Source organism: Bos indicus, chromosome 10, assembly GCF_029378745.1.
Source record: "Bos indicus isolate NIAB-ARS_2022 breed Sahiwal x Tharparkar chromosome 10, NIAB-ARS_B.indTharparkar_mat_pri_1.0, whole genome shotgun sequence".
NCBI lineage: Eukaryota > Metazoa > Chordata > Mammalia > Artiodactyla > Bovidae > Bos > Bos indicus.
Window position 1 is genome coordinate 12,355,359 of NC_091769.1, and position 13,934 is coordinate 12,369,292.

General features: G+C 50.4%; 1 protein-coding gene across 1 annotated transcript in view; it reads right to left on the bottom strand.

The window, feature by feature from the left end:
• IGDCC4 (immunoglobulin superfamily DCC subclass member 4) overlaps positions 1-5,440 on the bottom strand; it is a 40,470-nt gene extending 35,030 nt beyond the window's left edge. Inside the window, exon 1 of the mRNA XM_070796908.1 lies at positions 5,194-5,440. Within this exon, the coding sequence (XP_070653009.1) occupies positions 5,194-5,263 (70 nt within the window). The 5' untranslated portion in view covers positions 5,264-5,440. The remainder of the gene's footprint in view (positions 1-5,193) is intronic.
• Between the last annotated feature and the right edge of the window lie 8,494 nt (positions 5,441-13,934).

Here is a 13,934-nt window from a genome sequence, read left to right on the forward strand (position 1 = left end):
TCAGTAGCTGTGCCATCCTGGGGTCTGACTTCGACGGCGCTCCTTTTTCTGCCCCATAGGACCCTGGGTACCTGAGCCATTGCAGTTAGCACGGCAGATTTCTGACTTGCCTATCTCCCCAGCAAGGCAACAAGTTTGAGATTATTGTCCTGGTCAGCGTTCCCTAGGACCTAAAACACTGTCTGGCACACAGCAGGTGCTCAGTAAATAGTCCTTGAACAGATGAGAGGACAGGCTGAGAGACACGCAACAGGACAAGACACAGAGCCCCTTGTGCTTTTCCAAACATCCATTTCCTTATCTGGAAAAATTATAGGAACTCCCTTCAGGGCTGGGGATGATGTGAATAATACATGCGGGAAAATGCCTAGCATAGTATGTGCCTCCTATGAGATATCCAGCAAAATGCTGAAAATGCACCAAGGCAGGGAATTCCCTGTTAGGAATTCCCTGGTTAGGACTCTGTGCGTTCACTGCCGTGGGCGAGTTTCACCCCTGATCAAGGAAATAAGGACTTAAGATCGTGCAAGCTGTCCGGCGCAGCCAAAAAAAAAAACAAACAAAAAAAGCCCAGAGACAAAACAGCAAACTCACATTCAAAGAAATTCTGTACTTAAACATTACCAGGACTGGGGAACTCATTACCTCACCTCTGCTGCTATATGGAAGGTCCAATTAAAAATACCTTTCTTGTGTGCCCACCTTTGTCTCTCTTATGCTCCATTCATTTGCTAGAGCTCCAAGCTATGTGCAAGGTAAGTGAGCCCCTTATGAAGCCATCTGGAAGTCTTGACTCTGCACCAGCTTGTGTGTTCAGGTTTGCACCTGAGAGACGGCTTCCTGAGCCTCTGCTTCTCAACCTCAGGGACCCCACAGCCCCTCAAATCCAGACAATGCCTCAGCAGTGAGGCAGTAGTAGCTGGCAGCCCAGCCAGTCCCAAGCACGAGGATTCCATTTCTTTGCATGTCAGGCCCAGATCATCCTCTCTGGTTTTCTTCTCTCCCCCCAGCTGCCATCCCCCATCCCTGACCAGGCTGGGGCTGGGGTCTTCCCCCATCAGAGCCACTCTTTCTCTTCCTCCCCTGTGACCCAGGGAGCTGGGAGCCCCTAGGCCTGCTTGGCAATAACATCTGTTCTGCATCTGGAATTCTGTGTCAAGTCTGGTTCCTGTATCTCAGAAAGAGTGGAGGCAAAACAGGAGGCAGTGGGTGGGGGTGGGTGGGGAACAGTGGATTCCAGGGCCCAGGCCCAGACACACGAAGTGAGGGGGCTAAGCCCCAAGTTGTTGGTAACTTCTCATGTGATGGGGAGGGGTGAAGAGAGACTGAACTCGGGTTTAATGTGTACCAAATCCCGGGAAGGCATGGCTACTCCAATATCCAGGAGATTGGTTACGGTCCCAGTTCAGTCTCCATCCATGTAACTCTGGGAAGTCACTCAATTTTCTCATCTGCAAAATGAGTTCATGCTAAAAGTATTTCTAAGTTCTCCTTAGTGCCGACCTTTGAAGACTCATTGTGAGATTAATCAACTTGAAACTCATGATTAACTGAAGTGAAGTGAAGTCGCTCAGTCATGTCCGACTCTTTGTGACCCCATGGACTGTAGCCTACCAGGCTCCTCAGTCCACGGAATTTTCCAGGCAAGAGTACTGGAGTGGGTTGCCATTTCCTTCTCCAGGGGATCTTCCCAACCCAGGGATCGAACCCAGGTCTCCCACACTGCAGGCAGATGCTTTACTGTCTGAGCCACCAGGGAAGCCTGAGCCATGACTAACTGAGCCATGAAAAAACATACAAGATCAGTGAAGGTTTAACTGGATTGTTTAGATTCACTATTAATAGAGATTATGTTCGGGACTTGCTGGCAGTCCAGTGGTTAAGATGTCCCATTCCAACATCAGTGGTATGGGAACTAAGATTCCACATGCCTCTTGGCCAAAAGGCCAAAACATAGAACAGAAACAATACTGTAACAAACTCAATAAAGACATTTTTCAAAAATGGTCCACATCAAAATAAAAAAATCTTGAAAAAAAATAGAGATTGTGTTTGACCTAGTTCCTAACCCCCAAGATGAGGTTAGAAATGGCCACCCCAACACTCCAACTGATGGAGGTTGGCCTCCAAGCCTCTGGGATGAGAAAGGGATGGGAGGTGGGAGTTTCCTGGTGAGAAGAAAGCAGCTCACCTATTCTTAGAGCCCTCCTCCTGCTGACCTCTTGCATCACCACCCCCTAAATTCTGCTTGTGGTGAAAACAGAGCACTGGGCATCCCACCACCACTCCCAGGTAGGATCCCATTCACATCAACACTTCCCCAGTTCCCAATCCCTGACCAGAAGTGTGCTGGGGAGACAGGCAGTCAGTCTTGACTCCAACATGTCAAGGTGGCTGAAGTGTCTATTATTTTTCACTTCTCCCTCCCTCACTCTCTACAAACTCCCTGAAACTATCATGCTAATTCTACTCTAGAATCCAGCTACTTGGCCATTCCAATTGCCACTACTTTAGTTACCACCACCCTCTCCTCTGGATTACTACCACAGCCTCCCAAGAAGAGGCAGCTTCCTGCCTCCATCCCATGCAATCATTCTCTACCTCGGTTGGAGTAAGCTTATGCAAAACAGATCTCAAAACCCTCCAGGGTTTCCCTGGTGCTCCGGTGGTGGTTAACAATCCTCCCCGCAATGCAGGGGACACCATTTCGATCCCTGGTCCAGAAAGATCCCACATGCTGAGGGGGCAACTAAGCCCCTGAGCCACAACTACTGAGTGTGCGCTCTGGAGCCAGCGAGCTGCAACTACTGAGCCCACGTGCCTAGAGCTTGTGCTCCATAACAAGGGAGGCCCCGGCAGTGAGAAGCCCACACACAACTAGAGAGGAGCCCCCAGTCTCCGGAACTAGGGAAAGCCCACAAGCAGCAAGGAAGACCCAGAGCATACAAAAACAAGTAAATATTTTAAAAGAAAAACAAAAAACAAACAAAAAAACCCCCAAGGACTCATTTGGGTTCTCAGGCCAGAAACCCTGGTGGGGCTTATAAGCCCCTTCATGAGTTGGATCCAGCTCCATTTTCAGCCTTCTCTTTTTGACACTCTGTGGCCCCTGGCCCATTCTTCCTTAACCTGCCTCATGCCTTGCACTCTAAACTCCAGCCAGATTTAGTTTCATCCGGTGGTCTAAAGAAAGTCACTTCTGAGCGTTTGCATGTGCAGTTCTCTGTGCAAAACTCCCTACCATCGCTCTCCTTCCGTGCTAACTGACCCTCTGCACAGAGCTCTAGTTTTCACTACTTCCTGAAGGAAGCCTTTGCTGACTACCTGTCAGTCTCCTCCTTATTTACTATATCCAGGCACCGGTCACATGCTAGCCAAAACGAGTACTCAGTAAATATTTGTTGAATAAATGACCTCCATCCAGATGGGGCTGGCTAGTCAAACTCTAGCCTGGGGAATGTCCCCAGGACTGAGAAGATTTGCACACTCAGAGGATTTAGCACTGAGGACCGGCAGCGCAGTAGCTTCAGCCAAGCACACTGCTGCCAAGGGAGCCCCAGCTCGGCCTTGTGCACTCGGAGTCCGGAGAGGCCAGGTCTCCGAGGCAAACTGAGCCCCTGGCGGGAGGCCCCACCGCTACTCCATAATGCTCGATTGAGTGCAGTTCCCAACCCTGACTCCGCTTGGCTGGATGATCCCGACCCCGGTCTGGAGCTCTGAGAAGAGGGTGGGTACAACTCTTCGTTAATCCCTAGGTTCCCCGCACCCCACCTGACAACCCCAGACCCCCCACTACCCTGGCCCAGAGGCCGGGACCCCGCCCCTAGGCGGCCTCCTGCCGGGTCCGCAGTCGGGTCTGAAAAGGGGCGTGTCTTTGTAGGCAGCTAGGGGGTCCCAGTAGTTCCTGATACTTTCCCACCCGCTGTTTGGGTTTCCTGGAGAAGGGCCGGGGCGGGCCAGGCGGAGGCTCCTTCCCCCCTCCGCCGTCCCTGCCTCCCTCCCACGTGGCCTGGCTGAGTCTCTCTGGAAAGCCGCAGCAGCTGGAGAGAAATCCCCCTCCCCACCCCCACCTCCAAGTCCCTCCCCGACTAGCCCCGGACACATCCTCAACTCCCCGCTAGGCAGAGAAGGCAAGGACTAGGCGAACAAAGCGGGCAGCCCATCCCCCTCCCCAGCGCTCCCAACCACCTTCCCCCTGGGCCGCCCCCCAAACGCACACGGGGCCGAAAGGGAGCGGGCCGGGGTAGAAAAAGGCTCCCTTAAGCATAGACACTTGGGACTTCGTCACCCCATCCCCAGCCCTTTCTCCATCTAGAACAACTCTGGAGAGTTACCCACCCCCAATGCGCACTGTGCTGGGGGGCTGGAGCAGGCCTTGCTGACCTCGTCAACCCTTTTCAGATGTGTCCCTCGGGGGTGGGGCAGAAGTGACACGCGTCCCAGCCCGACAGCGAGTATTGGACTCGTCCACGAAAGCAACTGGTTCCTGCCCCCTCCCCCAGCCCACTCCGGGCCTCGGGTTTTGGGGGGAGGCAACAGTCCCCCGCTCCCCCCCGCAACCAGCCTCAGGGACACACCCACTGGACAAAGTTGAGTATTTTATCACAACTATCCCCAGTTAATCCGGAATCTCCTACTCCTGTCCCCCCACCAAGGGCAAGGACACTCCCCAAAAGCCAAGGCCAAATATTAGCTCAGTGCCATGAACACAATTACACACAATCTCAACACACACCCCTCCTCTTTCACACTCCCAACACGGAGACGCGCGAGTACAAGGCAGTACCCGCCCCGCACAAACCACCGGCACCGCTGCCACTGCCCGCGATGCCACGCAGCGATCGGCCACGCACTGCGGACCTGTGCGCCAGGCAGAAGCCCCCTCCCCACCCTCCGCGCGCGCGCGCGCGCACACACACACACACACACACACACACACTCGTACACTCACTCCGGACTCCACAAACCAAGGACATACACACCCCCTACGGACAAGTACGCGCCGCGAACGCCGCCCGCCGCGGCTCGCGGACCCCGGAGCGCAGGCATCACCGGCACAAGGGCGCGCAGCCGGCGCCCCACGGTCCCCATTCGCTCGGGACTCGGGGCGCGGCGGCCCCACAGCCTCACGCAGTCCGGGGCGCACAGTCACCCCGCAGGCGCTCCCGCCGCTGCCTGGGCGCCCGCCCTTACCGCGCGCGGTCAGCAGGCAGAAGGTCAGAGCGATGAGCCCGCTGCCGCGGCCAGCGTCCCCCCGCGACATGGGGCCGGGCCCGGGCTGCCGCCGCCGCCGCCTCCCCGCGCCTCGGCCGCCGCCGCCGCCGCCGCCGGGGGAGGGCGCGCCGGGCGTCAGTGGCCCGGGGAGGCGCGGCGCCGCGGGCGGGGGCGCGGCCTCGGGGGCCCGGGCCTGAGCGGGGGCCGGCGCGGGGGCCGGGGCTGCTGCCGCCTCGCCCGCCCCTCCATCGCCATCTTGGGCGAGCCGCCCAGGCGGGGGCGCCAGGCGAGCGCGGCAGGTCGAGCCCCGCCGGCGACCCTGGCCCCGTGCTGTGACCTGCGCCTCGCGGGTGCTCCGCCCTGCTGGGGTCTGCGCGCGTGTGCCTCGCCGGCTCCGGGTCGCCATGCCCCCCCCCCCGCCCCCCATTTGGGCAGTTGGTTTCTGGGTCTGTTTGTCTCTTCGTCTCTGCCTCGGGATCTCTTTCTGCCTCGATGTCTCTATTTCTTTTCTCTGCAGCTGCCTCAGGGTCTCCAGCGTCTGGGTTCCAGGCTCAGTGGAGGCAGATTCAAGGCCTTGGTTTCTGTCCTGATAACCCCATCTTGCCATTTGAGCCAGTCCATTCCAGCCCAGGTCCTGGCCTGAATCCTCCTTAGTTTCTCCACCGACAGACCCTCTGGGGACTCGACGGTTCCTCCTCATCTCCATTTCCACTGCCATGACAAACTGATGACTTCTGTTGACCTTTTGGTCTTGGAATAACCAGCCCCAGCAGGGCATTTACTCTACTCCAAGCACTGCCACAGGCTTCCCAGGCGGCTCAGGGGGTAAAGAATCCTCCTGCAGTGCAAGAGATGCCGGTTCAATCCCTGGGTCAGGAAGATCCCCTGGAGGAGGGCATGGCAACCCACTCCAGTTTTCTTGCCTGGAGAATCCCATGGACAAAGGAGCCTGGTGGGCTACAGTCCATAGGATCGCTAAGAGTTCGACAAGACTTAGTACCCATGAACATGCAAGCACTGCCATATTTGCACCTCTCTGCAGCCCTGGGAGAGACAAGGAAGGTTTGATTGCTCTCATCTTACATGTAGGGAAACTGAGGCTGGAGGAGGCAAAGTGACTTGCCTAAGGAAACGAGGCCAGGGAGTAGCCGATACAAGACCTGAACTCTGGTTTTCTGACTCCAGGAGGTCATTTCCCACTCACAATTTCAACTGTGCGTTCTGTGTCCTAGCTAGACTGGTTGTCTTAGTATCCCAGTCACTTCTTTCTCTAAAGCCAGGGATTCAGTGGTCAGGCTAAGGTAGGGAGTGAAGTACAGACAGAATTTAAGGTCATCATTAGAAATGACCTATTTAAGGTCATTTCTAAGACCAAGATGCCATGGTTCTTTATCTCCTCTGTCTCCATGACAGAGCTATTTTGTCTCTGTACCCAGTGTGTACCGTACCCATCTGTTGCTAATTAACCCTTAATAATGACCAGCACTTTGCAGGTCCAGTGGAATTTAGCATTTATTCATTCATTGCCAAGCGCATCAGTAGCATTTGACTTAGCCGATCACTCCTACTTGTTTCTCTTAGTGATCTCATCTGGTCATCAAAGCTGTAAATTAAATCTTTATGCTGAAGATGCCTACATTTATATCTCAGCCTGCACCATCTCCCTTGAACTTCAGACTTGTGTATCCAGCTACCTGCTCAACATTTCCGTTGGCCAATGTGCATCTCACCTTTAACGTGTCCAGGGAATTCCCTGGTGGTCTAGTGGTTAGGATTCTGTGCTTTCACTGCCAGGAGCACAGATCAAATCCCTGGTGAGGGGGACTAAGATCCATGTAAACTGCAAGGATTAAAACAAAAACAGCAACAAATTTAACATGCCTAAAACTGAGCTCTGACCTTCCCTATTAAATCTGCTTCTCCCCCAGTCTCCCCATCTCAGTTCCTAGCAGCTTCATCATTCCTGATGCTCAGGTCAAAAGCCTTGGAGCCATCCTTGACTCTTCACCATCCCATCTTTCACACTTCACTTTCCTGCTACTACCTTCAACCAAGCACCATCATCTCTCACTAAATTGTCACAATTGCCCTCTCACTCGTCCCCCTTCAGTCCTTGTCCCCCTTCAGTCTTTTTTCACTATAGCATCCAGAGTGATCTTATTAAAACAGGGATGAGATCATGTCGCTTCTCTGCTCAAAACCCACCAGGGCCTCCTAGCTCAGAGCAAAAGCTGGAGTCCTTCATATGACAGGAAAGCCTATCTGATCTGGAAGGCCGTTCTATCTCTCTGACCTCTTCTCCAATGCCATTCTCCCCAGCTCACTGCCTCTCCAGTCACATCAGCCTCCTTGCTGTAACTTGATGGCAGCCAGTCCCCTACTTCCAGCCTCTAGACCTTTACTCAGCTGGTGCCGGTCTGGAGCTCTGTCCCCCACATCTCATGTCCTCACAAGCCCCCCCACTCTGCCTGTGTGCCCATTTTTCTAACATGCTCTGTACATGCTAAGTTGCTTCAGTTGTGTCCGACTCTTTGCGATCCTATGGACTGTAGCCCACCAGGCTCCTCTGTCCATGGGATTCTCCAGACAAGAATACTGGAGTGGGTTGCCATGCCCTCCTCCAGGGATCTTATCTCCATGCCCTGCATCTCCTGTATTGCAGGCAGATACTTTATCCCTGACCCACTTGGGAAGCCCCTCTAACATCCTCTGTTTTACTGATTTCATTTATAATCTGTCCTCCTAACCAGAATGTGGGCTTTGTGAGGACAAGGATTTTCACTGGCTGGGTTCACTGCTGAATTCTAAGCAGTGAACCGGTATCGGACACTGTGTAGATGCCAGGGGGCCAGGATAAGATACAAGTCACTGCCTAGGGAGACAGCTGTGTCCTAAGTGGCATGGGGTGGCTGGGAGAATGGGAATACGAGAAGGAGGGACCAACCGTGTGTGGTGAGGGGCTGGGGAGTAGTTGAGGAAAAAGCCTTCACAGAACTGTTAATTGTTACAAATGTTTGACCTAGGTCTTGACAGTCTAAGGAGGGTACAGCCTTGTTGGGGGAGGAACAGCCATGGTGGGGGAGGAAATGCCCTAATGCAGAGGCCCTGTTGCATGAGGGCACGAGAAGGCACGTGGATTTTATCTATGTTATTTGGGGAGAAGTACTTCCCAATAGATCCTAACATCTTTTCTTTCACATTTCAGGAATAAAACTCAAAATTTGTTTTTTTCACTTTAGCACAAAATGCAATCACTAAATGAAGGCAATATTTATCTATTTATCTATTTTCGATCCTATAACATATGATTAAATTTCAATGTACATTTGGTCCCCAAATTTTATATATCATCTTGTTTGTTGACAGATCATATGTTTTTGCAATTAATTTAAAACTAGTGCCCATCACTTCGTTGATAGGGAAGAGTGTTTTTTTAATCATCAGTTTGCTGTTGCTAAGTCGCTTCAGTCGTGTTCGCCTCTGTGCGACCCCATAGACGGCAGCCCACCAGGCTCCCCCGTCCCTGGGATTCTCCAGGCAAGAACACTGGAGTGGGTTGCCATTTCCTTCTCCAGTGCATGAAAGTGAAAAGTGAAAGTGAAGTCACTCAGTCGTGTCCAACCCTCAGCGACCCCATGGACTGCAGCCTACCAGGCTCCTCCATCCATGGGATTTTCCAGGCAACAGTACTGGAGTGGGGTGCCATTGCATGACTTAGCAGCATGCAAAAATGACCAGAGTTTTAAATCACTAAGGAAGTTGTCAAGAGAGCATATTACTGTGAAAGGGATTTGAGCATCAAAAAGCATTGGCAAGCATTTGCCTGAGTAATCTCTAAGATCTCAGTAGGTTCTATGATCCTAAATTAATCATTTATGGAACACTTGCTCTGTAGGACCAGCAGTGGGAGTCTGTGGCTTTCACATCATTCTAGAATAAATGCCAGAATCGATGACTGTAGTGAGTTTTAAAGTACAGTCGTCCCTTGTCTCTCAGTATCTGTGGGGGATTAGTTCCAGAACCCTCCATGGATACCAAAGTCCATGGATGCTCAAGTCTTTTATATACAGTGGGGAAGGATTTGCATATAATCTACATATAACATCCCATACACTGTAAATCATTTCTAGATAACTTGTAATGTCTAGTACAATATAAATGCTATATAAATAGTTTTAAATACAATGTAAATGCTATGTGAATAGTTGGCATTGGGTGGAAAATTGAAGTTTTGTTTCTTGGATCTTTCTGGAACTTTTTTTTTTTTAATTTTCGTCTGTGGTTTTTTGAATCTGCAGATATGGAACCCACAGGTATGGAGAGTTATACCAGTTCTTTGACATCCCTCCCTTCAGGTAATCTCCTTCCCCTGCCTTTGAATATAGTGACCTTAGTGACTCATTTCTAAAGCACTGAATGTGGTGAAGGTGGTACTACATGGCTTCTGAGATGTGTCAAAAAAAGATGCAGCTCCCACCTGGCTTTCTCCAGACGACATGTGCCTTTGGATCCCTGAGCCATCAGGTAGGAAGTCTGGCCACCCTGAAGTTGCCACGCTGGAGAGTCCATGTGGGGAGACCTTATGGAGATGGAGATGCGGGAGGAGCCCCAGTTGTTCCAGCCCAGGAGCCAAAGGTGTGAGGAAACCTTCCCATGTCCACCCCCAGCTCCTGTCTGACCGACCGTACCACATAGGAGATCCTGAGACCAGTTAACCCCCAGCACTGTGAGAAATAGTAATAGTAACACGTGGTTGTTGTCGGTGTTCTGCACCGTTAATTTTGGGATGGTTTGATTTGTATTACCAGATAGCCAGAACACACGCTAGAGTCTTTACTGGGTTGGGTTCACTACTAGAACCACTCTCTGCTTCTTTCATTCATCCCCCTTTGAGGAAGATACTAAAGATAAATATGTTTAGAATATCTTCACTCTTCACATTTAAAACCATCTCCCACAGGATGCTTCTGCTCATGTCCTCTGAGCCAGGGAGATGGGTGGGTCTTCTCACCCTAAGATATCTTTTCATTTCTTTCTTATCAACAGATGCTAATAGATTTGTGAAATTATGGGATATTTTCATTTTTCCTTTGTGCTTTTCTGTTTTTTTTTTGTTTTTTGCCAAATTGTCTACATTGAACACATATTATTTTTGTAAACAGAAATAGTAAATGTAACTAAGGAAAAAATACATCAGTTAAGGAAGATGAGAAAGTTCTGAAGTTAAATAGTGGTGATGGTTGAACAACAGTGTGAACGTATGGAAGGCCGCTGAGCTGTACACTCAAAATGTCTGAAATGGTGAAGTTTGTTATGTATAGTTTACCAAAATGGAAAAATATATACAATTCTGTAAAACTCGACTTGAGTCTCAGCTCCTTCAAGGTTACCTTCCAGATCTCACCAATCCAAACCTATTAAACTCATTAAATATCTGAAATGCTGTATATTGGCAATGAAAGTGTACTTTAAAAAGAAAACATTGGAAATGTTAGCAATTAAAACAAAAAATATCAGTGGAAAGGTGTCTAGTTTGGGATTGAATTTGTAATAAAAACACACTTTAAAAAAATTACTATTTAAAAAAATCATTTTATTTACTTATTTTTGGCAGTGCTAGATCTTCGTTCAGCGAAGGCAATGGCACCCCACTCCAGTACTCTTGCCTAGAAAATCCCATGGATGGAGGAGCCTGGTAGGCTGCAGTCCATGGGGTCACTAAGAGTCAGACACGACTGAATTACTTCACTTTCACTTTTCACTTTCATGCATTGGAGAAAGAAATGGCAACCCACTCCAGTGTTCTTGCCTGGAGAATCCCAGGGACGGGGAAGCCTGGTGGGCTGCCGTCTATGGGGTCGCACAGAGTCGGACACGACGGAAGTGACTTAGCAGCAGCAGCAGGTCTTCATTGCTGCATAGACTTTTCTTTAGTTATGTTGAGCAGAGGCTACTCTCTGGTTGCTGTGAACAGGCTTCTCATTGCAGTGGCCTCTCTTGCAGAGCACAGGCTCTAAGCTGAGTGGGCTTCAGTAGTTGCGGCTCCCAGGCTCCAGAGCACAGGCTCAGTAGTTGTGGCTCACAGGCTTAGTTGCTCCATGCCATGTAGGATCTTCCCAGATCAGGGATCGAATCCATGTCTCCTGCACTGACAGGCAGATTCTTTACCACTGAGCCACCAGGGAAGCCCATACATACACTTTAAAAAAAAAAAAAGATAATTATATAGATAAAACAAAGTTCTGCATGAATGAAAATGATTCAAAGTTTATTACAATACATGATTCATCTCTGAGTATATTTACGTAGTTATAATGATGTAAACACTGAATATTGATCTAAGTAAAACTGCAGTAGAACTGCTCTATTGAAAAGATGAGGAGGGGGGTAAGCGGTGTGTGTGCTTGGTGGATATGGGAGGGAAAACAGCTAAATTCTAATCTTTTGTAGTGGGATACCACTAGATAATGAAATAAAACTGGAAAAAAGAATCACAGAGTAACGTTACAAACATGTTATTTAGAGATTTTAGAACTTGACTCCTTAAGCTATGTGGCTATGTAACTATGATAGAATTAAAACTTAAAAAAAAAGAGATGATACAAGTACTGTTCACACGGTGGCCCCCCTGCCCTGAGCCATCCTTCCTCCACAGCTTTCTACACCACCTTGCTGAGCCCAGCAGCTGATTCCTGCTGGAATCACTGCTCTTGGACACCCACTTGTGCCTAAGGCCAGCTTGCCCCTGCAGGCCTGGGTTTGGAGTGGCTCTTTCTGTCCCCTTGTGTGGGGCCTCTGTACACCCAACACAGTGGGCTGAGACCAGCTCTCTCCCAAGGTCTCTGGAAGCTCCGCCTGTAGCTGGATATACTGACTGTGGCAGGATGCTAGCCCTGCCTTCTGCGGAACTGAAGGTAGGTGATGCTGGTCACACTGTCCACCCATCTTTGGAAGCTGCACCCTCCATGCTGGAGACTGTGACCTCCCTCAGCCCCTGGGGGCCCGAGTCCTCCCCGGGCCCTGTCCTACCTAATAGCCTTTTTCCTCTTCACTTTCCCCATTAAAGTATATATGTCTTAGGGGCTTCCCCAGTGGCTCAGTGGTAAAGAGTTCGCCTGCCATTGCAGAGTCTGCCTGCAATGCAGGAGACACAAGTTCCATCCCTGACCTGCGAAGATCCAATATGCCTCAGAGCAGATAAGCCTGTGCACCACAACTGTCGAACCTGTTCTCTAGAGCCCAGAAACGGCAGCTACTGAGCCCACGGGCCGTAATTACCAAAACTTGTGCAACCTAGAACTCGTGCCGTAATTACCAAAGCTTGCGCACTCTAGAGCTCGTGCTCTGTGACCTGAGAAGCCATGCACAGCAAACAAGGGTAGCCCTCACTCTCCGCAAGTAGAAAAAAGCTTGCACAGCCTAACAAAGACCCAGCAAGGGCAAAAGTCAGTCAATAAAGTTTAAGTATATATGCTCATGACCCACCTTCTCTTCTGGTCTCTCAGACAAACTGAATCTGTGGAGGTGCAGCCACCAGGAGAGGGGCAGGGGGAAGATGCACAACCCCATGGGCTCTCACTGTTCAAGGCCCTTACAGCCCATCCCAGCACTCCCCTTCCCTATCGTAGCCCTCCCCAGCCACACTCAGCTTCCCGCCTTCCAGAGTGCCAGCTCCCAAACTTTACCCGCTTCATGCCTGTGAGGAAAGGATTCTTTGCCTAGAATGACTTACTCTCACCTGGAGAAACTCACTCCTTGACACCTAATCCAAATGCCACCTCCTCTGTGCAGCCCTATTGACCATCCTCTTTTCTTGTAAAAAATTTTTTTTATTTATGTATTTCTTTTTGGCTGCTCTGGGCCTTCGTTGCTGTGCATGGGCTTTCTCTAGTTGTGGTGAGTGGGGGCTCCTCTTCATTGTGGAGTGTGGACTTCTCATTGTTGTGGCTTCTCTTGTTGCAGCTCCTGGGCTCTAGGGTGCACAGGCTTATTTGTTCCAAGGCATGTGAGATCTTCCCAGATCAGGGATTGAACCAGTGTCCCCTGTACGGCAAGGTGGATTCTTAACCGCTGGGAAGCCCTGACCATCCTCTTTGCCACTGCCCAGAGAAAACAGTCACTCATATTTGTTGAGTGCTGTGTGTCAGATACTGGGAATTCTGTATGCATTTTTTTCATACTGAAGTTCACAGCAACTCCATGAAGTAGTACCATTAATAACTCTATGTTATAGAAGAGGTGGCTGAAGCACAGAGAGGTTAAGTAACTTGCCCAAGGTCACACAGTAGGAAGTGATTCAGTGGGAGACAGGAAGATAGACTCTCTAGGTCAAAGCCCCTTGTTCTAACTGCCATTCTTCCCTGCCTCCTGGGGGTGGGGGGGCTCACACAAGACTCAGCACTCGACATCTCTCTTTGTACTGACCCTCTTTTATTTATACATCTATGTCCACTTCTGGACTGAGAACCCTTGGAGAGTAGACTGACTCCTCTGAGCATTCCCAGATCCCTGAATCCTTCAGCATGAGCCAGGTCATGGCAGCTGCTCAACTCATGTTGCTTGCTCAAGGATGAGTGAAGCCAGGAATAGCATTCTGCTTCTGCACTGTGACCTTGGACAAGGCACACAACCTCCCTGAGCTCTCATTTCTTTCTCTGGAGGAAGAAAATAAAAAAGCAACCTGGTGGACGGAGGGTATTAATACTGCATAACTAATCTTA